Raw genomic sequence first — 27503 nt, forward strand, 5'->3', positions numbered from 1 at the left:
CCTTACAGAGTTGAGGATGGTGGGAAGAATATTTAAAAGGTTGTAGTTTATAATAATCCCCGTTAAATCCAGTATTAAAATATATTGTGAAAGCACTGAGCTCATATGCATAACAACAACAACTTATATACCTCTTTTCAACAAAAGTTTTCAAAGCGGTTTACACAGAAAAATAATCTTTGTATATATATAATTCTCTAAGGCATAACCATGGCTAATCCTGTGTGTGGCAGCTCTCGCCAGAGTTTGCGAGCAGAAGCACCATGGTGATTGGGCAGTGGGGATTCCACATGCAGATAGGGAGGAGGAGGCTGTGGCACCATGGTGATTGGGCAGTGGGGATTCCATATGCAGATAGGGAGAAGGAGCCTGTGATGGTTAAGGTCAGTTGGAATGCAGCTGTTACTGGTCAGAAGATGTTTTTGATTGTAGAGCAAAGGAATATTTATGTATAAAAGGGTAGTGGTCTGCGATGAGTGGGGTACTGAGGGAGGAAAAAGCCCCTTCAGGACTCTTTCTTTAACAACTATTAAAAATTTAAAGCAGTTTTAAAACTCTGGAAAACCAGGCCAAACCTCCTGGAATACAGGAGGGACGCTTAGGAGGAATCATGTCTAATTAGCCAACCCGCAAAAAGCATCTGTGCACTCTTTGGGGCTGGCTGTTCCCTTCTCCCTCCTGCCCCACACTCTTGCCCCTCTTCCCCTCCCTCTCGCCCCACTCTTGCCCCCTCCCCCCCACCCCACTCTCTCTTGTCCTCCCACCCCTCTCTCACCCTTCCCTCTCTCTCACCCTCTTGCCCCAGTCTCTCCTGCCCTCCCACCCCTCCCTCTGCTCCTCTTTCCTGCCCCCTCTCCCCCACTCTTTCTTACCCTCCCCATCCCCCACTCCCTCTTGCCCTCCCCCACTCTCTCCTCCCCCTGCTTTTTAAAAAGCTCTACTTACCAGGATGTGCTGCCGCTCCTCCTCCCAGGCAGCGAACAGGAAAGTCCCGCGAACAGGAAAGTCCTCCGCGGCCGGCCCCGGCCCTAACCGACTCCGCGGCTGCTTGCCAGTCTTTGCGGCCACCCAAGGAGGCTGGCCACCTCTCCTCCCACCTTCTGCCCCAGTATCGGGGCCCGCTGCCGCCTCCTCACCGCCTTGGCTGGGCCCGCCTCACCGCATCGGCCAGGCCCGCTGCCGGCCAATTCTCCTCTCTCCTCCTGGGTGCACCAGCCAATCAAGCACCTCCGCAGCCCAGCCAATCAGCTGATCGGCTGGGACACATTCCGATGGCACACCCAGGAGAAATATATATATATATATGCCCTGGTGAGTTCCCTGTTCTAGGTTCCCACCAGGGCATCTACAGAATCACTAGCTGCACCAACTTCAAAACCCTTGAAGGCTTTTTGGAATCCTACTGGGTAGTTTTTGGACAGACCATCCTAATAGGTCCACCACCCCTGCAGCGATTGATTGTCACTGAGAAACCAATCTTAACCAGGTAGAGGTCCATTCATGACACTAGGGAAACCACCCGATCCCCCACCCATGGAACATTCCCCTGATCTGAACAAAAGACCAAATCGAGCATGTGGCTGGCAACATGAGTTGGTTCAGAAACTAATTGGGATAGGACCATAGCTGTCATGGTTGCTATGAACCACTCGCCTCCTCCAGCCAGGTCTCAGTTATACATGCCAGGTCAGCTCCCTCATCCACAATCAAATCATGGACAATTTCAGTCTTATTCTGAACTGACTTGGCATTGAAGAGGAGCAAGTCCAGACTCTGTGGTTAGTTGGAGCTGCTTCTCGAGGCCTAAGAGTTGATAAGGCAGTTTGAAGTGGAAACAGTTACTAAATTACTGATTTCCCTTCCTTTGTAACAGCCAGCTGCTCTGCCAGCGCCAATTCTTCTATTCCCCACCACTACAGTAATAGCTGCTCCGGAACTGCTGGGCACACCCCCAGCACCATCCCACTCAAGAGAGCTCAAACACATACCTGCAAAAAGGCCTGGCACAACCCAATAAAAATAAAAGACCAACAATCTCTAACCTAGAACCCACAATATAACCTCCCCCCAGCCCTCAGACCCACCCTGAAGGCCCAACCCCAAAAGCTGGCCCCCTTTGGCGATTGGCTTCGGCAGCCGCCTACAAGCCAGCTGCCTACCACCAGCCACGCTAGCCAGCACGGCCCTTAGAATAGAAGTAATAGTTCTCTTCTCCTGTCCTTTTCTCAGTTGGTATGTCAATAACTTATCAGGCTTATTGCCCTTCAGTGCTGGCAGATGTTAGCCATCAGCACTCAAAAGGGAGGGAACAAAAACTCCAGCCAGGCTGCAATACTGAGACAAGCCAACATTCAGGCTTTTCTTCAGGCCACGAAGAAGGGGTGGGAGGCTGCAATCAAACTCAGCCATGGCCTGGTGGGGGGGGGGAATAGGTTAGCAGAGTCCAGGCCACTGGCTCACTCCCTGGTCTTCTCAGTAGCAGCCAGCACAGCCCTTCCTTAAATAGCCCCTGTGCCACTCCTCTCACAAGAGACACCAGGGGCAAGCTGGTTAGCAGTTAGAAATTGTTTAGGCATCAGCTTTTGTGAACAGCAAGTTGGTTGATTTAGGAATTAATTGAATAAGTGTGTACACATACATATATACACACAGAGAGAATATATAAGGTTGAGAGGAAAGCAAGACAGAATGTACCCAGGCCAGGGAGCTCTTGTCTTCAGCTCCTGAAAAGACCAACAGCCTGAGACAACATTTTATTAATCTGTTATTTGTCTCTCTTAATCTTGTAAACCACTTTGGGTGCCTTTGTCAAGGCAGAAAGGCAGTATAAAAATGTAGTAAATAAATAAATAATAAATAAATAACTTTCAAGTATGAAATAATGATTTAATTTGTGAGAATGTGAAAAGTGGACAGGGAAAGAACTGGTATCGGGATCAGCAGTTACCCTTTCGGCGTGTATTTCCTCCTCCTGTGAACCCTGCCCTTCAAGTGGTGCTTTCCTTATCTTCCATATTGGTCAGTTACCTAAAGTATCTGTGTTCACACTTTGGGAAGGCTGGGATCTTTTCTATGCATATGTATGCTTTCTGGCATGGAGCACTGCAAAGGTTTTAATTAAATAATGTCATCAAACTAATGTAAGCCTGAAAATATTTTATATGCATTGTCATAGATTATAAAATAATGACAATATTAACATACTGAGTATTTAATATTTGCTTTTTGCACACAATTAGTGACAGTGTGGGAGGAGCAGTGGCTTCTCACTCCAGACAGTAGGATCAGTAAGGGCAAAGGGCAGATTTATTAGCTCTCATCCTACTGGTGATTGTGAGCGCAGGTTTTTTTTTTTTTAACTTTCTCCAGGTCTGCAGAAGAAGGGTAATATGATCCCCCCCACCAACTCACCAGGAGCCAAGTTTAGTAGGGATAAAGTGAAGCAGGCTGTGTGGAACATTGCTCCCCCCCCATTTCCACTTGAATGCAGCTTCTGGTGTAAGAGTGGAATAACTGTTCAGTGTTTCTTACCTTTTCTTCCAGACCTGTAGACCATATTTGGTTTGGAAGAAGGCAAAATTAGATTTGGCAAAAGAGGTCTGACCTCTTTCCTTTCTCTGACTGTGATAATCACCACAGTGATGGATATGAAGGTGGGGAGGAGGAGAAGTAAGATGGTGTGGTTGGGGAAACTCTATTCCTTCTAAAGGTAAAGTGTGCTGTTGAGTCGATGTTGACTCCTGGCAGACACAGAGCCCTGTGGTTTTCTTTGGTAGAATACAGGAGGGGTTTACCATTGCCTCTTCCCGTGCAGTATGAGATGATGCCTTTCAGCATCTTCCTATATTGCTGCTGCCTGATAAAGTGCCAGCGCAGATTCGAACTGGCAACCTCCTGCTTTTTAGTCAAGCATTTTCCCACTGCACTCTACACTGATCAAAATTGATGAGGCTTTTGCTATGGTAAGATAATAGCTTGTTTAAAGCAGGATTCTGTTGCAAAGGAAGCTCACTAAAAATCTATGATGCTGCAGAGTCGTGTATCATCATCTAGACTATTGATAAGCTTTATGTATATAGATCTTGATAAACATAATTTTAAATATAATAAATATGCTTCCAAGTATAATATCGTGGAATATAGTTCTGCAATTAGGTATCAACGAAGGTTCAGAAAAAAAGTTAAATCATCTTCTTAATCAAGATTGCCTTTGGATAATTTTGGATGAAGTTTTCATTGTGTTTGGAAGGATTTATTATTAAAGGGAAGAGTGAGAACATGGGAAAAATCATTTGGGAACAATATTATTTTCCACTTGGCCAGTGAGAGTACATTAGAGATTAAAAAGAAAGTCTCAAGCTTGGTCAGGTTGACAAGTTCTTAAGCTCTTGGCTTAAATTTTTAATAAGATCAAGCCCTAACTTTGCTTTTCTGCTTGAAAAAAATTGGAATTTTTGCACTTGCATTTTCATTTTGGTTGATTGTTGTGGAAGCTTATCCAATAGTACTCTAAAGAAGCAAGCAGTGATCTCCAGAATTTTCTAGAAGCTTGAGGCAAAAACCAACCTGGAGACCTTTTAGCCCAGACTAGTACTTATATTTTGGTTCAGGTATTGGTTCCAGGGATGCTATAGTAGCAGTCTCTGTACCTGCTGTTGCAGGCAAGTACTCCCCTCTTCCACTGACTCCACTGAGGAACAGCTAACTGTCTCATTGCCAAAATTTTGTTTGGGCGCTAGATTTCCCACCCCCTCTTCTCCACAGCTGCTTTTTTTTTTTGGCGAATGTAGGATCAAATTTAGAAAGCTGATTTTTTTTAAAAAAGAAAGATAGAAAATGGTCAGGGGCAATCATGACATATAGGCCATAAGAAATTTTGGAAGTTGGCGTGAGGAAAGCAGGCGTTGTGCCATTTAAACAAAGTTTTGTTACATGAAAAAGTTGCCACAGATTCAAGTGTACAACACAATTTCTATCAGGACTAGGTTCTGCTGTTGCTAGTAATCCAGGTTATCTGGGCATCTGTTGTCACACTGTCCAAAATAAGCCTAATAAGTTCAATGCAAAACATGAACTTATGCAAAACTTGAACCAAGCCACTGAGTTATGGGTGGTAGTTCCAATTGCTGATAGTAGAAATCTTCATTTCAACATGAAACTGTAAGCTAAAACAAACATGCCAGCTTAAAAAAATTCTGTTTGACTGCATACTCTACATAATTGGAGCGGGGTATTTGTTGTAACATTTAAGGTGCTATTTACATTTACTTGGGAGCTAGGGTTGCCATCATCTCATTGCCAGAATGAGGGACACAAGTTTGCGGAGGCTGGGGGTGCTGTCTGGGGTGTGTATGTATGCAGTGGTAATCAAGAGCCTGAGTATCACTGACATATATGTAATTGAATTATATGCTATTGAATAATGCCAGCATTATTATTTAGAACATATTCAAGTTATACCACTTTTCAACCAAAATTTCTCAAAATAAGAAGCTACTCGCCCTGCCACCAAAATGAGGGACAAATGCTGTCCCTATAGGGACCAACATTTCATCCCTAAAATGAGGGACGTCCTGCGTAATGAGGGTCAGTTGGCAACTCTATTGGGAACAATCCCCGTTGAGCTCAATAGTATTTACTTTTGTGTATCAGCTTTGCTAGTAAGGGGCACATGTTCCCAACATTTTGCTGGGTGCCTTGAACTGTTTGCCTATCAGCCTGCTCCTCATCTCCCCCTGCCCCTCCACTGACCTTGTTTGGACAAAGCAGGAGGCAGTACTACCCATCACTACCTCCCGCCTCTGGGGGAGAGACAGGGCAGAGCACCTTCTCATTTCCTCCTAGTCCCTTTCCTTTGTGTGCAGAGGGAAGGGGAAGGTGGTTGAGCTGGGGCCTCAGCTCTTTCCGTGTGCAGGGCCCTTGGCCTTGTGCCTAGAAGCAACCCAGCTGCCAGGATAGGTGGAGGGGATGACAGGTGGCTCTTGTGGCTTGTGCTCAGTGGCAACCCATGGTTACATAGCCCCAGGGACATGTTTTCTGGTGGCACAGAGTGTTTCAGAGGAAGGGGAAGATCAGTGAAAATCACTGCCCCCTCATCTAAGCAGCCGTGTTGCTTCACTCTGATACAGAGCAGCTGCATGCGTGCTTCCTTTGCTACCTTTTTGTTATATCTGTTTTGGCCACAGGCATTGCTAGGGTCCTATTTGGATTAGATCTCTGGTCCACATTATTTGCTTTATTTTCAAATTTCCCTCTCCTTTGCAATCAATTGTGGTGGAATTGCTGCCGCATAGAATTAGGAGAGAAGTTTACTATGCATTAATATCTCTATTTAGGAGGAAGTATTTCAGTGTGAGTATTTTGTGGATCATGGCCTCATTTTAAGCAAGGGTTCAAATTATTTGACATTGCATAAAGATTTGAACTATATGACAGTGTGATCTGATTATGAGAATCATGATCCAACCAGGCTTCCTATTGACTGCTAATTAGTATCTTGAATGATGCAGTGTTGGTGTTCAACTAACCAAGTCCTCCCAGTGCTGATGTCTTCAGGAAAGCCAAGTTACATATTAAGTACTTGTGATTACAAATCTTTGGGAATTAAAATTCAATTTGTCCATTGGAATTAGGTCATTGGGAATCAGGAATCCATTCTCTTTTTGAATATTTCTTCCTAAAACCTCATGCTTCATCCTTCCAGTTTACTATAAGGATCAGAAGAATATTGTTCCATGCTCTCTTTCCCCCTTAAGGGTTTGGTCTTTAGTCATTTTAAGAAGGTATTATAAGTGTAACTTTTCTGTATACTGGCATACCTCATTACTTGCGGAACTGCTATTCATGGTTTTGCGTGTTTGTGGGTGGCTAATTGACACCCGATTTCATTATCCATGAGTATGAAAGGGTTAAAACCCACATATCCTAGAGGGCTGGAAGTGCCCGCAGAGGTCACTTCCAGCCTCCATTTTGTGGGTTGTTTCTTTTTCTTTCTTTTTTCTTTTTAAAAGCATTTCCCCCACAATTTTTCACAATTTTGGGGGGCATGCCATGGTTTGAGGTGCATTGCTGGGCACAAGGAGGGCCTGCCATGTTTTTGACTCCCCCCGCCCCCGGCCGTGTTTTTGACTTTTCCCCCTTATTTCAGTTTCCAGGAACCTAACATCCTGTTTTCCATAGGCACAATGCCTCATTACTCATGGTTTCATTACTCGCAGTAGTAGGCAAGGAACAGAACCCCTGTGAGTAATGAGGTATAGCTGTATAATGGACTCACAAATGGGATGTGACACTTTCTGACTTGTTTCAGACTTTGTAAATAGGTTAAATGACAGGAAAAGGACAAGGCTCTTGTCTGCTTCATTTAACGTTTTTGCATAAGTTGAATACAAGAAGCAGTATATATTATTTAACAGAGTAGTGCTGGAATGCCATATTCAAACATGCTTTCTAAGAATTTGTTTGCAGAATGTGGTGGGGGCGGGGGAAGTATATACCATACACGTAACAGGAAGTTCAGTAATTTTATCTCTCTTCCTTTTAAATACAGATTCATTTGGGATACTTGTCCTTCCAGCTGTAAGTATTCTTTTTGAAAGCACCTGAGATTCATAGACAGTAATATCTGATTCTGTACCTTTTATTCAGTTACCTTAATGACATTTTAACCTTGTGTAGGGCACAAGATAGTTTCACTATTGGCAGTGTAATAATCCTGCAAACAAATGAGTCTTAAAAAAGGAAATACTAATGTTTCCATCTTATTTAAAAGGTCTAGGAGATCACTCCCTGCTGATAAGGAAGATGGGTTCCTTGTTTCTCTCCTGTTACTTCTTCCTTGTAAAAAAACAGGGATGAGCAGGAGAACCGGAGGAAGCCAGTGAGCCATTGCTTTCAAAGCACAATCCCTTGCTTATCTCTTGTCCATGTTAAGCACATCTCCCATTGTTGGCTCAGAGGAGAGGCAACACACTGCTGATTGGATTACCGATGAGACCACACCAGGCAGCATTGTCCTCCTCACTCCAGTTACAGTTTGCCCTCTTTGAAGTAATCACACCTAATACAGGATCTCTGATTGGCTGGGAACATTCTAGTAAGGATAGATTACAGAGGAGAAATGGCATTGAAGTAGCAAGAGCCACCCTTAGAAATACAGTGTTTGTCCTGAGTGTGTTTGTGAGTCAGCATTCAATGCAACTCTATTTTAAAATAGCTTAGAGCTCATGACTTTCTAGGTAGTGTGAGAACAGATAAAGAGTGTGGCTGACATCCAGACCAATGAAGTGCATGTGCAGTGAACACACAGCATGTGCTGCAGGAGAATAGCAATTTTCGTTCATCTCGCCTTCCCTCTGAAACTCCTGAAAATAAACCCCTGAGGGCTGTGTGACTCTCAGGGACATATTTTCAGGAGTCAATCTGGCTTCAGAGGAAGGGAAGAGAGGTGAAAATTGTCCCTCCCCACAATGCACATTTGCTCTACATGTTTATCTTTGTCTGTCACTATTATCTTACCTCTGCTAACTAGACAGAGCGGCACTTTTTAAAGTCATGGCTCTCTTACATTTAGAACATATATTTATGTTCCTGTTCAGCCCAGTGTAGTGTCTTTCCAATGGTTGTTGCTTGCGTGTGTGTGTGTGTGTGTGTGTAAGATTGTGAGTCCCTTTTGGGACAGGGAATAATTATCTCCCACCTTTTGCTTTGAGAAGCACTACTTTGAGAACTTTTTGTTGAAAAGTGATATATACATATTTTTAATAAAAACTATTTTCATATTAGCCTCCCTCTCATGCATTTAAGGAAATTATTAATTAAGGAAAATTATTAATGAAAATTAATTGCCTGATTCAGGTTGACAAATATAAGTGAACACAACTGATAGATGATACCTTCCATAGTTGGCAGGCATTTCGAAACAAAACTCAAAACTTCTTCATTCACTTTACAAAATGGTCTTAGAATCTGGCATTTTTCTGTGATTCTATAGAACTAATTTTCTGTCACTCACTATAAAAATATTATTGGTAATATGACCAATATTATCCACAATATTAAATATTACAGTATTAGAAAATGAGACGCATCCCTCCTATCCCATGAGGTGGAATAAAATGTAAACAGGACTCTTCCTACCATCATAAAGATTTGTTAAACCTTTGCTTATTTAATAGTGATATTAGAGTACAGGGCTTGCAATTGTGGCCTGTCTATGGTCTACAAATAGACATGTGAGTGAGTGCCAGCTTCATTTTTATTTCCCATGGGCTCCACTTCTTCCAGTGCTCCCTCTTTCCCCTTCAGCTTGCCTATTCACTTTAGGGCTGACTCCATTTTCTAGTCTTAGGTTTAATAATGTGCTTCTAGGAATGTTATCCAGCTTCCCAGGAAAGACATCAGCTAAGGATGAAAAAATGTAATTGGGAGAGGATTGTAACATTCCTTTCACCTCACACAAGCTGAAAGTGGTCTCTGCAGGGCGCTTTCTTCACTCTCTTCCTAGCCAGAGGAGGGTTTTTGTTAGGTGGACAACCAGTTGAAGGAGAACTTGCACCACCTTTGTGTCATCTGGAAGGAAGGAATTGGCTGGCACAACTGCTGTTTTCTAAGTGGGAAGATTGGGCCCTACTTCTCTCCATTTTACGTTGCAGAGGATCCTATTCCAGTGCAGCCTGGCCCAATCCTTTCCCTGAGAGAAAAAAGCTAAGCCAGCCACTGCCTTATTTCCCAGGTTGCAGGGGCATGAGGTGGGTGTAAGATTACTATCTACTATTTGAGGGGGCACTAGAAGGGTGGGAAAGTATTCAAACCTGGGTCTAGTAAGGGAGCATTAGCTCTCTAGTGGAGCTGCTGAACCAGCAAAGAGCTGGTGACAGAAGAACTGGTGATTTATATTTTGCAAGGGCTCTGCCCCTTCCTGGACACCTAGGGCAGCCTTCCTTCTGAGGAGGCACCCAAGCTAGTATCCTCCTCTCAAATAGTCCGATTGAGAAGTAGGCCCCAAGCAGCCGGGCATGTACTCTACTTTTGGAGCTGGAGCTCCACCCTGGCTTGGTATTGCCATTGCTCCTGGGGACCTGGGGGCAATGGATGGGACTCTAGGGAAGATGCTGGAACCACCTCAACAGGCACTGGGTCCTCAGTGCTCCAGGAACTGTTGGCTCCGGCTGCTCCAGCTCTGGTTGATCCAGGAGCTGTTGTCAAGGTTGAAGATCCAGACTGCACAGGACTCCATTTCTTCTTCCAACTTGAACTCCCTTGGATCTGTGTCTGTGTGAACCCTAACACGAAGGGGGGATGCTTAATATTTTGCCCATCTGCTGATTATCCTTAGCAGAAGCCCTCCTAGCTGTTTTAAATTGATTTCATGCCCCCCTCCAGCTAGGCCCTGAAACAGTGGCACCCTTACCCCTGGACCAAGTGGTGCTCTTACCCCTGGGCCAAAGTCCTGGGCCTCCAAAACCCCTGGGGGGCCCCAAGTCTTCTTTAGTTTGTTCTGGGTAGTGTGGTTGCTGCTGGCCTGCACTGCGCCGGGTGGCTGAGTGTGATTATGACCTGTGCTGGGTGCTTTAGAGACGGGGTAGGGGGAGTTGGGAAAGAACTGTATGGGATGGGAATATGTTAAGTTGCGTGTTAAAACGTTTCTGCTAATGCATATTGGCATAAGTATACCTGTTTTATATGTTTACATTCTTGTGAGTTCAGTTGCTGTTTGTGCCCTCAAGAAACCCGTGTGTTAAAAATATTGCGTGTGTCATGGGGTGTGTGTGTGTGTGTGTGTGTGTGTAGGGGGATGATGCTTAACTTGTGGGGGGTGGCCTCCAAAGGCCTTTAGGTCCAGGCTTCAAAACTACCTATGTGCACCTCTGCCCTGAAACCAGAAGTAAGTCTTTTCTCTTCAATGTCCCTTTAGGTCAACTTCATTATATAGTTGGTGATGTGCCTACTTCTAGAGGTCATATAAGCCTTATTTGGGCATTCACCGTGAGCAGCAAATGCTTGAGCTAACCCTGTCCCTTCACCAGTTGCTCTGTGGCCATGCCGCCTTCTGTCCTCATGTTCAACACAGGGAAGTGCTGATTGCAGGGATTTGATCATGGGGAGAATCTCTCCTCATATTCAATACTTGGCTCACCAAATAAACACTAAATGTGGGAAGCGCAAGGAGTGTAGCCATGGAACATTTTCCACAGGAGGTCATGGCTGGATAGCGTGCTCTGGTTCACTCCCACCCCTCATGCGTTTGCTGTCCTCAGATGGCGAATGCCTGAATAAGTCTATAGTATATTTTATAATTTATTTATTTTTACTACATCAAATAATCTGTGAGGTACTCTATTGTTTAAAGTGATAAAAACACTTGGGGGGATGGTATCACTGAATTTTTTGTTATTTGTAATTTTATCGTTTTGCGAGTTTGAATTATTTTTAATCATGTACGGTTTCATTTACGTAAATCTGTGTGTTCAGAAGCTTTTTAAAACTGAAATAATTCACTTGTGATGAAAGTGAACTGTGTTCTGTAGTAATGTTTTCCTCCTCTACCTTCAGCTCCCCTTGGGCACTTCTGACAGTGGTTATAATTTAAAAGTCAAAGCATTTTCAGAAGGTCAACAGCTATTTTCTAAGAGCACTGCCCTTTCATTTGAACGGAAGAGTTTCTCGGTCTTCATCCAAACTGACAAGTCTATATACAAACCAGGACAAGATGTGAAAATACGGATTGTTACTCTACATCCTGACCTCAAACCATATAATGCTCCTGTAAATGTGTATATTCGGGTAAGTGCAAACTTGGGATTATGTGATCAAATAATAAGAGTTTGGAGATATCACCTGTGGTTTGTTCTCATTAAAGCTATTATTATACAAAAATAGCAAGGGGGTTTATTATAGAATAGGCTCCAAATAAGTACAGCATCTGGGTATAATGCAGTTAGTCACCTATAGGCTCCAGATTTCAAACCAGTTCCATGCTCTTAGAGCACAATAGAGAGGTCAATTCAGGTAACTACATGTTACTACATGTTACATGCAAATGCATGTAATGAAGATCCCAACATGTGTTTGTTTTTCTTTTAATGAAAAGCAGCCTTGGGAACCTGCAAATCTAAGTAGGGAAAAGGTGGGAAGCAAGGGAGTGCTGATCTGGTAGTGGCTTAATTTGATAGTGCTAAAGCTATCAATAATTTCATTTTAAAAGTAGTTTATCTATGTTTACCTCTCTCTGGATAATTGTGACTTACTGAGGTTTATTTTTCTTATTTTTCTTTCCCATCCAGTTTTGGTTTTGTAAACTGATATTTTGCTATGCACTAGTTTTGTATGGTAAATTGACAGGTATTTTTCTGTTTAACAGAAAAGCATGGATCATGCACAAATATGTGCACTCTAAGTGGGTTTGGGCGTGCTACTGAAATGATCACACGATTATTCCTAGCACCTGTCTAAAGGGCACATTATGTGCAAATACAATAATGGACCCCCAAGACCTTTTCCAAGTTGTATGAGGGAAAACAGCTCTGAGGCAGCCCTGCTAATTTTCCGCTAAAAAAATCATGTCCTCCAAAGAGGGGATGGAGACGGGGATAACATTGGCTATCCATTACAAACATTTTACATTACTTCTAGTTAATCCCTAAGTGATAAACGTTTTTGTGACATACAGGAGAACCTCATTACTCATTGGGGTTCTGTTCCTCATCTAGTACTGCGAGTAACAGAACCATGAGTAACAAGGTAGTATTTCTATGGGGAAAGGGGTTGGGTTCTAGGCTGAAGGGAAAATGGAAAAAAGGCAAAAAAAAAACCCCTTACTTTGGTGTGCTGTGCAGCATCTTCATATGACCAGGAATCCCCCCCATTTGTGCAGGAATGTCCCCAAAAGGACACAATGCCCCCCCATTGCAAAAACCCATGGGAAAAAGTCTGTTTTAAAAAAGGAATGAGCCACAAAATGGCTCCTTCTGAGCTCCTGCAGACAAAGTAGCGGGTGGAAATGACCTCCGCAGTCACTTCTGACCCTCTAGGAACTGTGGATATGTGGGTTTTAATCCTTTCATATCTGTGGATACTGGAAACGAGTGTCTATTAGACATCCTGTGGGTATGCAGAACTGTGAATACCGAGGTCCTACTGTAGTAATAATGGAAAATATAGGTGTTAAAAAGCCATACCTATCAGCCTAGGAATCTGTCCTTTCAACGTGTCCAAAGAAGGCAAAACATTTTAGGTCACCTAGCCAGCTCTAGACAGTTTTGGAGGAAGCAGATTATCTAGACCCATTTCCAATCAGTTTTCAGGTGAGTTATGGAGACTGCTTTGGTCAGCCTGATGGATGATCTCCAGTTTGGAATTGACAGAGGGATCTCTTGACAGCTTTCAGTACTATTGACCATAGTATTCTTCTGGATTGCCTGAGGGAGTAGTTCCACTCCTACCTCTCAAGCAGATTCCAAGTGGTGTTGCTTGGAGATTGTTACTCTTCAAAATGAGAGCTTTCATACAGTCTTACAGGGTACCATGCTGTCTGCAATCTTTTAAAAGATTTTTTGATTTTTTATTTTATTTATTTAATACATTTCTATACCGCCCAAAAGGCAAGTTCTCTGGGCGGTTTAGAAAACAATAAAAACAGCCAATAAAAAATTAAAACATTTCAACAATTAAAATTAAGAAGTTAAAACTATTAAAACACAATTAAAACAATATCTAATTAAAAGCCTGGGTGAACAAATGCATCTTGACTGCCCTTTTAAGAGTTGTAAGCGATGGGGAGGCTCTTATTTCAGCAGGAAGTGTGTTCCAAAGCCTTGGGGCAGCAATGGAGAAGGCCCATCCCCAAGTAGCCACCAGACGAGCCGGTGGCAACTGCAGACGGACCTCTCCAGATAATCTCAATGGGCGGTGTGGTTCATAGCAAAGAAGACGCTCTCTTAAATATCCAGGGCCCAAGCTGTTTAGGGCTTTATTGGTTATAACCAAAACCTTGTACTCTGCCCGGAAACTTACCAGCAGCCAGTGTAGATGTTTTAAGATAGGAGTGAAATAGTCTCTCCGAGATGACCTAGAGACCAATTTGGCCTCCGCATTCTGGACTAACTGCAGTTTCCAGACTACATACAAAGGCAGCCACACATACCTGTAGAGCACATTGCAGTAGTCAAGTCTGGAGGTGACTAGCAGATGTACTACTGTTCTGAGGTCATTTATCTCAAGAAATGGACGCAGCTGGCGTATGAGCCGAAGCTGATAAAAGGCACCTCTGGGCACTGCCTCAACCTGAGACACCAGGGAGAGTTTTTTGTCCAGAAGCACCCCCAGACTGCGTACCTGTTCCTTCTGGGGACGTGTGACCCCATTCAGAACAGGCAGATCAAAATCATCTCCTGAGTTCCGACCACGCACAATAAGTACCTCTGTCTTATCTGGATTCAGTCTTAGCTTGTTACCTCTCATCCAGCCCATTACTGCTTCCAGGCAAGCATTTAGGGAGGTTATGCCCTCTCCTGATGATGTTGACATGGAGAAATAGATTTGGGTATCATTAGCATACTGATAATACCCTGCACCAAATCTCCTGATGATCTCTCCCAGCGGTTTCATGTAGATGTTAAACAACATCGGAGACAATACGGAGCCCTGAGGGACACCATACAAAAGTTGAGATTTTGAAGAACAGTCTTCAAGGGACACCATCTGGAACTTGCCCGAGAGGTAGGAGCGGAACCACTGCAGAGCAGTGCCTCTCACTCCCAACCCCCTCAGATGCTCCAGAAGGATATTATGGTCGATAGTATCAAAAGCTACCGAGAGGTCCAAAAGGAACAACAGAGTCACACTCCCTCTGTTAATTCCCAGTTGGAGATCATCCATCAGGCCGACCAAGGCAGTCTCTACCCCCTTGCCAGCCTGGAAGCCAGTTTGAAATGGGTCTAGATAATCAGTTTTCTCCAAGACTGTCTGGAGCTGGGAGGCCACCACCCTCTCAATTACCTGGCCCAACCACGGGAGGTTGGAGACAGGCCTATAGTTACTCAGCTCTGAGGGATCCAAGGTAGGCGTCTTCAGAAGCGGTCTAATAATTGCCTCCTTAAGACTAGGAGGCATCCTACCTTCCCTCAGAGACGCATTTATAATCTCTACCAGGCCTTCTCCAGAAGGACGCTCCAGAAGGATACTATGGTCGATAGTATCGTAAGCCGCCGAGAGATCCAAAAGGACCAACAGAGTCACACTCCCTCTGCTAATTCCCAGTTGGAGATCATCCATTAGGATGACCAAGGCAGTCTCCATCCCATAGCCCACCAATATCTCCATGAAACTACTGGGAGAGATCATTGGGAGATATGCAGGGTGTTATCAGTATGCTGATGACACCCAAATCTATTTCTCCATGTCAGCTTGATCAGGAAAAGGCATAACCTCCCTAGATGCTTGCCTGGAGGCAGTAACAGGTTGGATGAGGCATAACAAATGAAGACCGAAGACAAATAAAAAGGAAGATTTATTGTGTGGGGTTGGAACACATAAGACAAGTTTGATTTGCCTATTCAGGACAGGGTTACACTCCCACCAATGGATCAGATGCTTAGTCTGGGAGTACTTCTGGATTCAAATTGTTGGCACCAACGTTGGTGGCACGTTGGTGCCAACAATTTTGGGAATTGCAGTCGGGAGGTCCTGGAAGTATGCTGATGACACCCAAATTTAGACTGCTAGGTAACATACTGAAGTCCAGGACCCCCAGGGTAGCATTCTCTCAAGTGCTACCTGTTCCATGTGCAGGGACAGTGAGACAGGCAGAGCTGAGGGGTCTCAATGTGTGGATGAGACAGTGGTTCTGGGAGGAGGGGTTTTAGATTTGTTAGGCACTGGGATACATTTTGGGGAAAGTGAAACCTTTACAGAAGGGATGGGCTCCACTTGAACCAAGATGGAACCAGACTTCTGGTGCTTAAAATCAAGACGGTCGCAGAGCAGATTTTAAAATGATGCCAGGGGGGTTGCTGGCAGGAACTGGGTGGTATCTGCCTAAGGTGTGAGGGTGAACATGTTTCAGATAAATCAGAAGGGAACAGAGTAGAGCCAGGAGTTGAGCAGAAGGAAATGCATGACAGCTTGCCAAATAGGTCAAATGATGGTAAGGGGCCATCATGCATGCCAACACCAGGGTGGGGGACTCGGCATATAGGTGTCTATATATACCAATGCCAGAAGCCTCCAAACCAAGATGGGTGAGCTAGGGTACTTGGTTACTAATGAAAACATAGATATAGTGGGTGTAACGGAAACTTGGTGGAATGGTGAGAACCAGTGGGACATGGTTATTCCTTGATATAAGCTTTATAGAGATGCATGTTTGGGGTGGTGTAGAAATATTTTAAATAAATGTTTTAAATAAACAAAAATATAGAAGGGACAGGGAGCGGAGGATTGGGGTAGGAATGGCACTGTATATCAAAGAAGGGATAGATTCCAAATAAGCCAGAAAACCTAGGTGGACCAGAGTCCTCTACAGAATTGTTATGGGTAACATTATAAGAACTGAGAGAAAATGTGTTACTAGGGACATGCTATCGCCCTCTGGATCAAAGTGCTGAGATTGACTTTTTAAAAAAGAGAAAAAATTAAGAGCGGTATCAAAGAGAGACAGAGCAGTAATAATGAGTGACTTCAAGTACCCACACATAGACTGGGTAAATTCACATTCAGGTAATGAAAGAGAGGCCAAATTTTTAGACATGCTAAATGACTGTGCCTTAGAACACTTAGTTGCAGAACTAACTAGAGAGATGGTGACCTTGGACTTAATCCTGAATGGTGTCCAGGACCTGGTGTGAGATGTCAGTTGCAGAACCATTGGGTAGCAGTGATCATAGTGTGATTCAGTTCACCATATATGCAAGTGGAGAATCGTCAAAGAAGTCCAACACAGATGCGTTGGACTTCAGAAGAGGAAACTTCTCAAAAATGAGGGGACTGATGAAAAGGAAGTTGAAATGGAACGTCAGGAGGGTCAAATCACTCCAGAAAGCATGGAACTTACTTAAAACCACACTACTAGAAGCACAATTGGAATGTATACCAAGAAGGAGGAAAGGTACCACCAAGTCCAGGAGGACGCCAGCGTGGCTAACAAGTAGAGTCAGGGAAACTATAAAAGGGAAGAAGACTTCCTTCAGAAAATTGAAGTCCTGCCCAAATGAAGAGGACAGGAAGGAACATAAACTCTGGCAAAAGAAATGCAAGGAGACAATAAGAGTACAAAGAGAGAGTTTGAGGAGCATATAACTAGAAGTGTCCAGGAGAATAACAAAAACTTCTTTAAATATAACAGAAGTAGAAAACCTGCCAGGGAGGCGGTTGGCTCCACTTTCTTAGATGATGAGGGTATGAAAGGGATTATGAAGGAGGATAAGGAGATTGCAGAGAAGCTGAATGTGTTCTTTGCATCTCTCTTCATGGCAGAGGATACTGACAATATACCCTCTCCAGAATCGAGCTTTTCAGGTTTAGTGACTAAAGAACTGGGCCAATTTGAGGTGACAATGGAAGATGTTCTAAACTGTCTTGAAAAAGTAAAAATTAACAAATTGCCAGAGCCAGATGGCATCCACCCAAGAGTTCTGAAGGAACTCAGATGCGAAATGTCCAATCTCCTAGCAAAAATATGTAACTTGTTCCTACAATCAGGCTCTGTACCAGAGGACTGGAAAATAGCCAATGTGACTCCAGTTTTCCAAAAGGGATCCAGGGGGAATCCGGGAAATTACAGGCTAGTCAGCTTAACTTCAGTGCTGGGTAAATTGATGGAAAGCATACTTAAGGACAAAATTGTTAAGCATATAGAAGAACAGGCCTTGTTGATGGAGAACCAGCATGGCTTCTGCAATGGAAAGTCTTGCCTCACTAACCTTTTGGTGTTCTTTGGATAAAGGTGACCCAGTTGCAGGGGCGTATCTAGGGTGGGGCAGGCAGGGCACGTGCCCCGGGCGCCACTTGAAGGGGAACACCATTTTTAAAAATTAAAAATAAAAATAAAAATAAATGGCCACCAAAACAAAATGGCCACTACGCATGCTCTAATGGCCTCTGTGAGGCCCTAGGCCATGCCAGGCCTCACAGAGGCCATTTGAGCATGCACAGTGGCCATTTTGTTTTCAGAAGCCATTAAAAAAAATTATTTTAAAAAATGGCCACTGCACATGCTCAAATGGTACCTGCGAGGCTCTAGAGGCCAGCAGGGGGAGGAGGAACTTTCGCAGACACCCCCCCACAGCCTTTAGGAAGCCCCCTGAAGGGATTAGAGATTAAAAAAAAATTAAATTAATATAATATAAGTCACTGTACACATGTTTAGTTTGGCACGATGTACAGAGAATCAGGGTTTGTGAATACTGAGCTGAAGCTTATGAGCTAGGATTGTATTCATTTGCTCTACTTTGCTTCTTGTGATAAGTGAGTTAAATGTGATGTCTTAATAATATGACTATTAATTGTGAGTTTGTCTTTGAATCAGTGTGAAATCCTTAGTATTAAGACCCACTGGGAGTTTCTTGCTCTCTTTCTCTCATTTTAACTGTCTTTCTGAAAGACTAGAATATATTCCAAGCAGTGACACAGTTTACTCTGCATATCCTTTAATTATTTTCAGAGTACCTGGGAAAAGTCAAATTCTCCATTTATTTTTAAAACTTATGTAACAGTGGTGCTACAGTGCATAGCAGAGCATTAGACAGGCACTTCTGTTTAGTTTCCCCCACATAGTAGTTGGGTATTGCATGAGCCCCAGCATACTGAAATTTGTCATTTTCTGGCATTTTTTGGTCTGGCTACGTCCACTGCTAAATATTTTTTTAAATATTAAAAGATTAAGGAGCTTGACTTGTATTTTTCAGCTGATATTATTGTAAAGTTATCTGAAAGATGGGTGTTAGATGTTTGGACAGGGGGCGCCATTTCAGTGCTTGCCCTAGGCGCTATTTTCCCTAGATACGCCTCTGCCCAGTTGACATAATATACTTGGACTTCCAAAAAACCTTTTGACAAAGTTCCCTATCAAAGGGTCTTGAGTAAACCTAGCAGTTATGTTATAAGGGGACAGGTTCATGTGTGGATTGGTAACTGGTTGAAGGACAAACAGAGAGTAGGAATAAATTGACAGTTCTCAGAATGGAGGGAAGTAGGGTCAGTAGCGAAGTGGCCAAATCTGCAGATGACACTAAACTGTTTAGGGTAGTGAAATCCAAAATAGATTGTGAGGAGCTCCAAAAGGATCTCTCCAACTGGGAGAGTGGGCAACAAAATGGCAATGCGGTTCAATGTAAGCAAGTGTAAAGTGATGCGCATTGGGGCAAATACCCCCCCCCCCAACTTCACATATGAGCTGTCGGTGACTGAACAGGAGAGAGATTTTGGGGCCATGGTAGACAGTGTCAACTCAGTGTGTGGCAGCTGTGAAAAAGGCTAATTGCATGCTAGGGGTCATTAGGAAGAAGATTGAAAATAAAAATGCGAATATTATAATGCCCTTATACAAATCTATGGTGCGGCCACATCTGGAGTACTGTGTACAGCTTTGGTCACCGTATCTTAAGAAGGATATTGTAGATCTGGAAAAGGTGCAGAAGAGGGCAACCAAGATGATCAGGGGCCTAGAGCACCTTCCTTATGAGGCAAGACAACTGCACCTGGGGCTCTTTAGTTTAGAAAAGAGGTGACTAAGAGGAGACATGATCGAGTGTATAAAATTATGCATGGAGTGGAGAAGGTGGACAGAAATTTTTTTCTCCCTCTCTCACAACACTAGAACCAGGGGTCACCGCAAGAAATGGAAGGTTGGGAAATTTAGGACTGGCAAGAAGGTGTAGTTTTTCACACAGGGCATGATTAATCTATGGAATTCTTTGCCATGGGATGTGATGATGGCCACCAGAGTAGATGGCTTTAAAAGGGGCTTAAACAGGTCTATCAGTGGCTACTATTCTGGTGGCTATGAGCCACCTCCAGCCTCAGAGGCATGATGCCTCTCAGTACCAGTTGTAGGGGAGCAACAGCATGCTCTCAGCTCTTGCCTGTGGACTTCCCAGAGGCATCTGGTGGGACACTGTGTGAAACAGGATGCTGGACTGGATAGACCTTGGGCCTGATCTAGCAGGGTTATTCTTATGTTCAAATCTGTTTCTGGCAGGAGCATAGGGAGCCTGTCTGTGCCTGGAGGACAAAGTTCTCTGACGGCTCCCCCACCCCGCAGGCTTGATCATCATGTGCGCAATGTGCACATGTGCCCAAGCCACGCACCCTGCATCTGGCGTCAAATGCAAAGGGGTGTGGCCAGTGCTGAGAACGGGTTCGTCTGTCTCGGCAGAGCTTCCTTTCCCATATGAGCGATTCCATGAACCGCTAACTGGGAAGGAAAGCTCATCATTGGCCCCACTCCCTTGCACCTGATTTCAGATGCAGAGATGGGGCCAATACCAGGGAGAGGGTCCATTCGGACCCTCTCCCATCCCTCCCCAGTCAGCATTTAATTGAAATGCTGGTTGGCTGGGCTTTCCCCCTTAGCACAGCCAGTGTTTCAGTAAAATGCTGGATGGGAAGGAGAAGCAGTTCCAGCTGGCGAGCACTTCATTCGCCTGCTGGCTGCAGGAGGGGTCAAGGGGGTGTCCTGGCCTAGGGGGAGCCATAGCAGCAACCTGGACCCTGGCATCCGGGGTACAGTCTCCCCCCCTCCTTGCTCCATAGTTCCTATGCCCCTTACCTCTGGTGTCTCAGGTTGCAGTAATGGCCAGGAGTGCTTTTTTTGGGTTTTGGCTGATATGTCAGCTGTGCTTATTTCTGGAGATAAATGACTTTAACAGTAATATATATGCTGGTAGCCTCTAGGCTTGACTACTGCAATGTGCTCTGTGTGGGGCTGCCTTTGTACATTGTCTGGATGTACATTGTCTGCGGCATCCAGGTTGGGCTCTGGGTCATCTTGAAGAGATCATATCACACCTATATTATAAGAACCACACTGGCTACCAGTGTGTTTCTGGGCAAAATACAAAGTGCTAGTTATAACCCATAAAGCCCTAAACAGCTTAGGTTCAGGGTATTTAAAAGAACACCATCTCCGTTATGAGTCCTGTAGCATATTGAGATCATACAGGGAGGTATACCTGTAATTGTCACTGGCTTGTTTGGTGGCTACTCAGAAACGGGCCTTTTTTGTTGCCATCCTGAGGCTTTGGGATGCAGTCCTTGTTGAAGTAAGAACCTCCCTGTTTTTGTTAGTCTTTATGAAGATGCTTAACACATCTGTTCATCTAAGCTTTTAACTAGATTTTTAATGTGAACCGTTTTCATGTTTCAACTGCTATTTTTATTATGTTTTTGTACTAAATTGTCTAGAGATGCAAGTTTGGGGTGGTATACCCATATACCAAATAATTAATAAATAACTAGTCATATCAGCAGGATTTGTGAAGTTTCCATATGGATGTCTTTTGCTGAAACATATTTCACATCCCTTAAGCTATTGTGAATGTTCATTTATGATACATAAATCAGGAAGAAGCACTTTGACAATGCAGTAAACTATTGCAATAATTCTCTAGCTTGGATGTGGTCATAGATTAGTTACTGTTAGGTTAATAAATACACAGCATATACCTTATGGATTTTTCTTTAGGATCCTCGATCAAATTTGATTCAGCAGTGGTTGGCACAGGATGGAAGACTGGGCAAGGTTACCATGCAGTTTAAACTATCCAAATTTCCTGTGCTGGGTGATTGGTCCATACAAGTTCAAGTTACTGTGAGTATTAATAATGGGTATTGTATGATAGAGTTGTAATCCATCTGTTAGTCAAATCAGCAATAAAGTTCCCATTGATGCTAATAGGGCTGTCTTGCATCTTAGATACATTCCTCTTTTAAGGCTGGATTCAGATACTACATTGAACCATGATTAAATCATGGTTTATCATTACTATAACAAGCCCTGGACTTTGTACACAAGGGTAAGGCATTTGCAGCTTCTATTCCTAGTTTAAAAGAACCTGAGATTTGTTGTTGTCTCCAGATGAATTCCACCTTGCTCTAATCATAGTTTGTGAACATTCTAGGATACAATTAAGTTATGACTAAACATATTTATATAAAGTTTTTCAATAAAAAGTCTTTTCAAAGCACTTTACACAGCAAAATATATAAAAAATGGCATATGTCCCAAAAGGGCTCACAATCTTAAAACCACACACACACGGCACCAGCAGCAGTCACTGGAGAGATACTATGATGGGCTAAATAGGGACAAATATAAACTAGGATTCAATCAGAAATGGAAGTTGCAAATATCCCCTCTTCATGCCCAAAGGGAAGTGGAAAGCATGCGAGCTCAAGGCTCATGATAGAAATGGTAAATCATGCCTTAGTTGTGGTGTAGTTGATGCCTGACATAGCCTAAAATGTCTATATCTCTGCAGTCACTGAAAGAGGTCCAAGTGCTGCTACCTTTAGACTGCTGCTGTTGGGTTCAAGAGAAGCCATTCTGAATGAGCAGCAGCTCATCTAAGTAGGGTGGGAGCAGGTGGAGGGGTGGAGAATGAGCCACAGGTGTGACTCATTTCCACTCTGATTGCCGTGCCTCAGCTGCCTTGCCCTGGCCCACTGCCGTATTGGCCCCAGGTGCATGGGCTGGTCATTTGTCTGGTTCCCGAACCTCTGATGTTAAAACTCCATCCATTCCTGCATGCTGCACAGCTACAGCGGTGCACAAAGTTGGCATGAAAGGCTCTGTTGTTACCAGGGTCTGCTGGACACGTGTACTACCACGGTTTGTATGCTTTTCTTAAAGTGGGAGGAAATTAGTGTCAAATGGGTGTAGACCCGTGAACAGGCATTTCCTCTGGCTTTTTGCAGTCCTTTGTAAATGAACCTTTTGGGGAAAATGCCTTGACAGAATGACCCTTGGCCTGGAATGCAGCCACCATTTCTGTTCCAGACAGGCTAGGGACAGCAAAAATGGTTGAAAGGCTAGGTTTGAGAGGTTCATTGAAGGACTCCAAAATGGTGCAACAGGTGTGGCTAGTAACACAGTCTCTCCCTTAAAAAAAAAAATTAAAACAATTTTACAGTACTAAACAATATTGATCAAAATGCAAACAGCAACCATCTCTCCCTTTTCACACTGCTGTAGCTTCTCAGTGTGCCAGGATGGATGGGATTAAAACTCCACCTCTCCTGGCATGCTGGAAAGCTGCATCAGTGCGAGAAGAGAGAGGGATGTGGTCAGTGTTGGCATGACACTGCTTCAGGTGGTGTCAGTGCTTATTAGGAATATGCACGAAACTGCATTTGTGTTCTGTTCTGAGCTCAGAATGGAATGCAAATGCCCTGATTGTTCTGCTGGAACAACCCTCTTCCAAGTTTCAACATTACAGGTGCCACTTTGGACTCCAAAATGGTGCTCTTTTGCCCCTGCGCACACACGGCAGCCACTTGCATAGTGGTGCTGACCATGGCTGCTGTGCGTGTGCAGAGGCCAGAAGAGCACCATTTTGGAGTCCAAATGGTGCTCGGAACATTTCGAGTGTTCTCAAGTCATAATGGGGTTGTTCTGTTCCGAGCTTGGAACAGGCCCTTAATTTGAAGGGCATTCTGTTCTGAGCTCAGAACACTCAAATTGGCCCAGTTCGTGGTCGGAACATTCCGACCATGAACTGTTCTGCACAGCCCTACTTGGTTGTTGTAAAGTCTGAGACTTGAGTCTATTCCATAGATAATTTAAAGAGTTCAATTCCTGACTTCTGATGTTGGTTATGACTTCTTGTCACTTCTCAAAACATGCAGCTTAGTATGTGCATAATTTTTAAAAAATTATTATTTGCTGGAATTGGGTTAGACAAAGCCCTATCCCTAGATGCAATGAACCATGGAATTTAACACACATTTAATAGATGGTTGTTTTTTTTTGTTTCCATAGGATCAATCACATTATCAGATATTTACTGTGATGGAATATGGTAAGTAATATCTGCAGATATTGATTGTTCATTTTTTTGGAATACAGAAGGGTATTTTAAGGGTCAAGGAGGCAGTGGTCCTCCTGCAACATCATTGAAGTGACGGCTGTTTACAAAAGACATGTGCATACTTAAAAGTCTGCATATTGTGGGAGATGAGATGCAGATTATGAGGGCCTCATAATTTCTGTATTTGGACATACAGAAAAGTGTCTGCAGAGTCATTTGCCATTTTGAACATGCTTTATAGATTGCAGAGTGTTGGGGAAGAACTAGGGAACATCCTTCACATATCTGTGGAGGATATGTATGTGATAAGGATATTATGGGAACATCCATCACATATCTGTCTCACATACATAGCAGTGGGGAGTTTCTTGCTTCAGCAGTAAAATGAGCATGTGAAGGTCATATAAGCCTTCCCTTCTCCTGTGGGAATGGGCACTGGATCTTCTTCTTCAACAGCAGAAGTTATCCATGTGGAATATTAGTGGAAGTTGTCCAGGAATGGGTTATGCCTGGATGTTCTCAAACTATGGGTCTCAGAAAAGTTCTGAAATTTGGGTCCCCAGGCCATTGTGGCTGGGGACGATGAGAGTTGTTGTTGTCCAACAAAATGTGGGGACCCAAGTTTGAGAACCTTTGGGTCATTGCTCTTGTTAGCTTCAGGGGCAGGGTTATGGAAATTCTTCATGTTTGGTTCTCCTTAAATGGGAGGAGTCTTCCCCGTTTTAATTTTAAAGCTTGTCTGCTTCAAAGTAACAGTGCTTTCACAGAACTCTGTCTCTGTTAACTTTCTTTTTTGTTGTGTTAGCAGCGGGATTTAATGTTTGTTTTTCTAACAATGTATCTGATAAAGGACTCTTATGTCACATGCATGCCTTATGAACGTTAAAGTCAGCTCTGTTTGCAGGGGGAAACTTAGCTTCTAGGAATAAGCTGAGAAACTTTTGCATCCCAGAATAAGGAGCATCCTCATTTTAGCTGGCAGCCAGGCATTGCATTGCCTACCCCTGGTTTAGAGGATTTATTTTACATTCAGTTACTTAAGACACTAAGGGCCTGTTCATACTAGTGCATTCAATTGGTTTAACAAGCATTTTCTATTCCCAGGGAATCCTGGGAATTATGGTTCTGGACAGTGGTGATGGTGTGTGTGTGGGCAGGATGTATGCGTGTATGAGGAGTGAATAGAGCATTTTCTACACCATCATCAAAGACAGTTCCCAGAATCCTTTGGGGGAACCAGTTACCCTTAAAGTGGTATAAACCTGTTATGTTTCTAATGTAGATGGGACCTAGAAGTAGTTATTTCTATTGTTTTTGAAAAATACATGTTGTTGAAACTTTTTAACTATGGCCATTGTTTTGTCATTATAGAGTCTTTGTAGAGTCTTAATCATAACCCTCTCTCTTTTTTTAGTATTACCAAAATTTGAAGTTTTTCTAACAACACCTCAATATTATTCTCCAAAAGATGAGAATTTCAGTGGTACTGTCACGGCAAAGTAGGTAAAATAAATTAGAGATCTGTATGCCTTTCTCAAAAATATTTACTCCTATTTGTGGTGTGCCAGTCAAAGACAGAAAGTAAAACCTTTAAAATAGCATCTTGTCTGTCTTGTACTTATTTAATGTGTGTTAAAGGATTTATTTCTTTAGAGTTTTTCTAAATTTCCAAGTTGGATTTATTTTTCTATTTTTCAATTAATTTAATAAGCAAACATACAGAGAAAATCCAATTAAACACCAATCATCAGTTACACAGCTCAATTGAAAAACAAACTTTGAATTATTAACCCAGCCAACCAAAATTATAAACAAAAAGATCTCAGAATGGTACATTCACATTTCACATTAGAGAAAACATTGCGTAGGGACATGCATAATCACTAAATTTATCATTGCAAAATGATACAAAAAGTGACCATTTCCTAATACAGTAAAGTAAGTCATCTATCTGATTGTCTTTTATATAATAAGTAAGTTTTTTTTGTCATCAGAGCTATATCCCATATCCTAAAAATCCGCTCCCCACTATGTGCTGCTATGGAGATCTTTGCATCAGTTAGCAAGTTGATAATAATTTTGACATCACCTTTATCTACAACATGATTTAGATAATTCAATACAATTCTTAAAGGATCTTCACTGGTAACTGATAATGTTTTTTGATTAACATAGAACAATATAAATTGCCAATATTGCTTGAGTTTGCAACATGTTCAGAATATATGTAAATGATCTGTATGTAGTTCTTCACATCACCAGCACCTTTCATGAGATAAATTATGTTATTTTCAATTTATATGGTGTTCAATATGTTTGTTATAATGTTTTCAAATAGTTCTCTCTTAAATTCATAGAAATCAAGTTCTCACCCACATTTTCTCCTATCTATTTCCATACTTCATCTGAGATTGGCCATTGTAAATCTCTTTCCCATTTATTTTGGAAGGAAGATTGTCTGTTACAATGGAAGCCAACAAACATAATGAGGCTGGTCTCACGATCTGTGAGACCCGCTTTCTGCCAAACAGCGGGGAGAGCGGGCTAAGTCCGCTCTCCCCGGAGACGACTGAGCAGGGAGCCCTGGGTGGCCAGATTGGCCGTCCACACAGTTGCCAGCTCCGTGATGGAGCCGGTGGAGGCTGGGGGAGCAGGGGCCGTGAGCGTGCAGGGCATACTGGGGAGACCCCCGGAGCTGGGAGGCGGCTTTTTGCCTCCTGGTCAGGGGTTTACTCACGAGTAGCCGCGGCGTGGAGCCATGGCTACTCACAAGCAGATAGCCCGGGTTTGCGGAGCGCTCGCTCTGCAAACCCGGGCTAAGGGGCGGGCTACTTGAGCAGGTTAGGCGCTCAAGCGAGCCCGGTGGTTCTCACGATTAACAAAAATCGGGCTAGGCTCTCCTAACCTGATTTTTGTTAATCGTGAGAATAGCCCCAATGTATAATTTGCCAACCAACCCCTTATTAGTTTTTGAAAATAGCAGTAATTCAAGTTTAATTGAATATGAGAGGTCCATATTTCCTAATTAAGGCTAGATTTGCATTTTTGATTTGAAAAAATTGATACATCTTTGGGAAATACGATCTCACCTGATCCTGAACTTGTTCAAGTGGAATAGCCACGCTACCCACCAGGGAGGTAGCAAAGGCTTTGACCACTTTGACCACTCTTCTCTTTTTAACATGCTGTATAATTTTATTTGCTTTTTCAAATAACATTTGCTTAACTTACCTTAATGATTTCTCTGATTCTAATGCATTTTTAACTTCCCATTGTTTTCTAACTAGGAGTAATTTTTCATATGCTTTTTGGGGGGCAGGTCTCTTTAATGCAGGTCTTGAGCAGCTCTTTCATAATGTTCTAGGGGATATATCTGACAGGACAAGAACATCTTCTCCATTAATTTTAAGCCCCGTCTTTTGTCTTATAATATTCCAAACTAATTGCTTCATACATTGACTCAAAAATTTCACTAACACA

The 27503-nt window shown here is 43.1% G+C and overlaps 1 protein-coding gene across 1 annotated transcript in view; it reads left to right on the forward strand.

Annotated features, from left to right (window-relative positions):
* The window catches only part of CD109 (CD109 molecule), a 135868-nt gene that overhangs the window by 11517 nt on the left and 96848 nt on the right, over positions 1-27503 (forward strand). The window contains exons 3-7 of the mRNA XM_053280308.1: positions 7550-7578; positions 11554-11784; positions 21680-21805; positions 23975-24014; positions 25438-25522. Of these exons, the coding sequence (XP_053136283.1) occupies positions 7550-7578; positions 11554-11784; positions 21680-21805; positions 23975-24014; positions 25438-25522 (511 nt within the window). The remainder of the gene's footprint in view (positions 1-7549; positions 7579-11553; positions 11785-21679; positions 21806-23974; positions 24015-25437; positions 25523-27503) is intronic.

The sequence above is a fragment of the Hemicordylus capensis genome, chromosome 1 (genome assembly GCF_027244095.1).
Source record: "Hemicordylus capensis ecotype Gifberg chromosome 1, rHemCap1.1.pri, whole genome shotgun sequence".
In the NCBI taxonomy this organism is placed as follows: Eukaryota; Metazoa; Chordata; class Lepidosauria; order Squamata; family Cordylidae; genus Hemicordylus; species Hemicordylus capensis.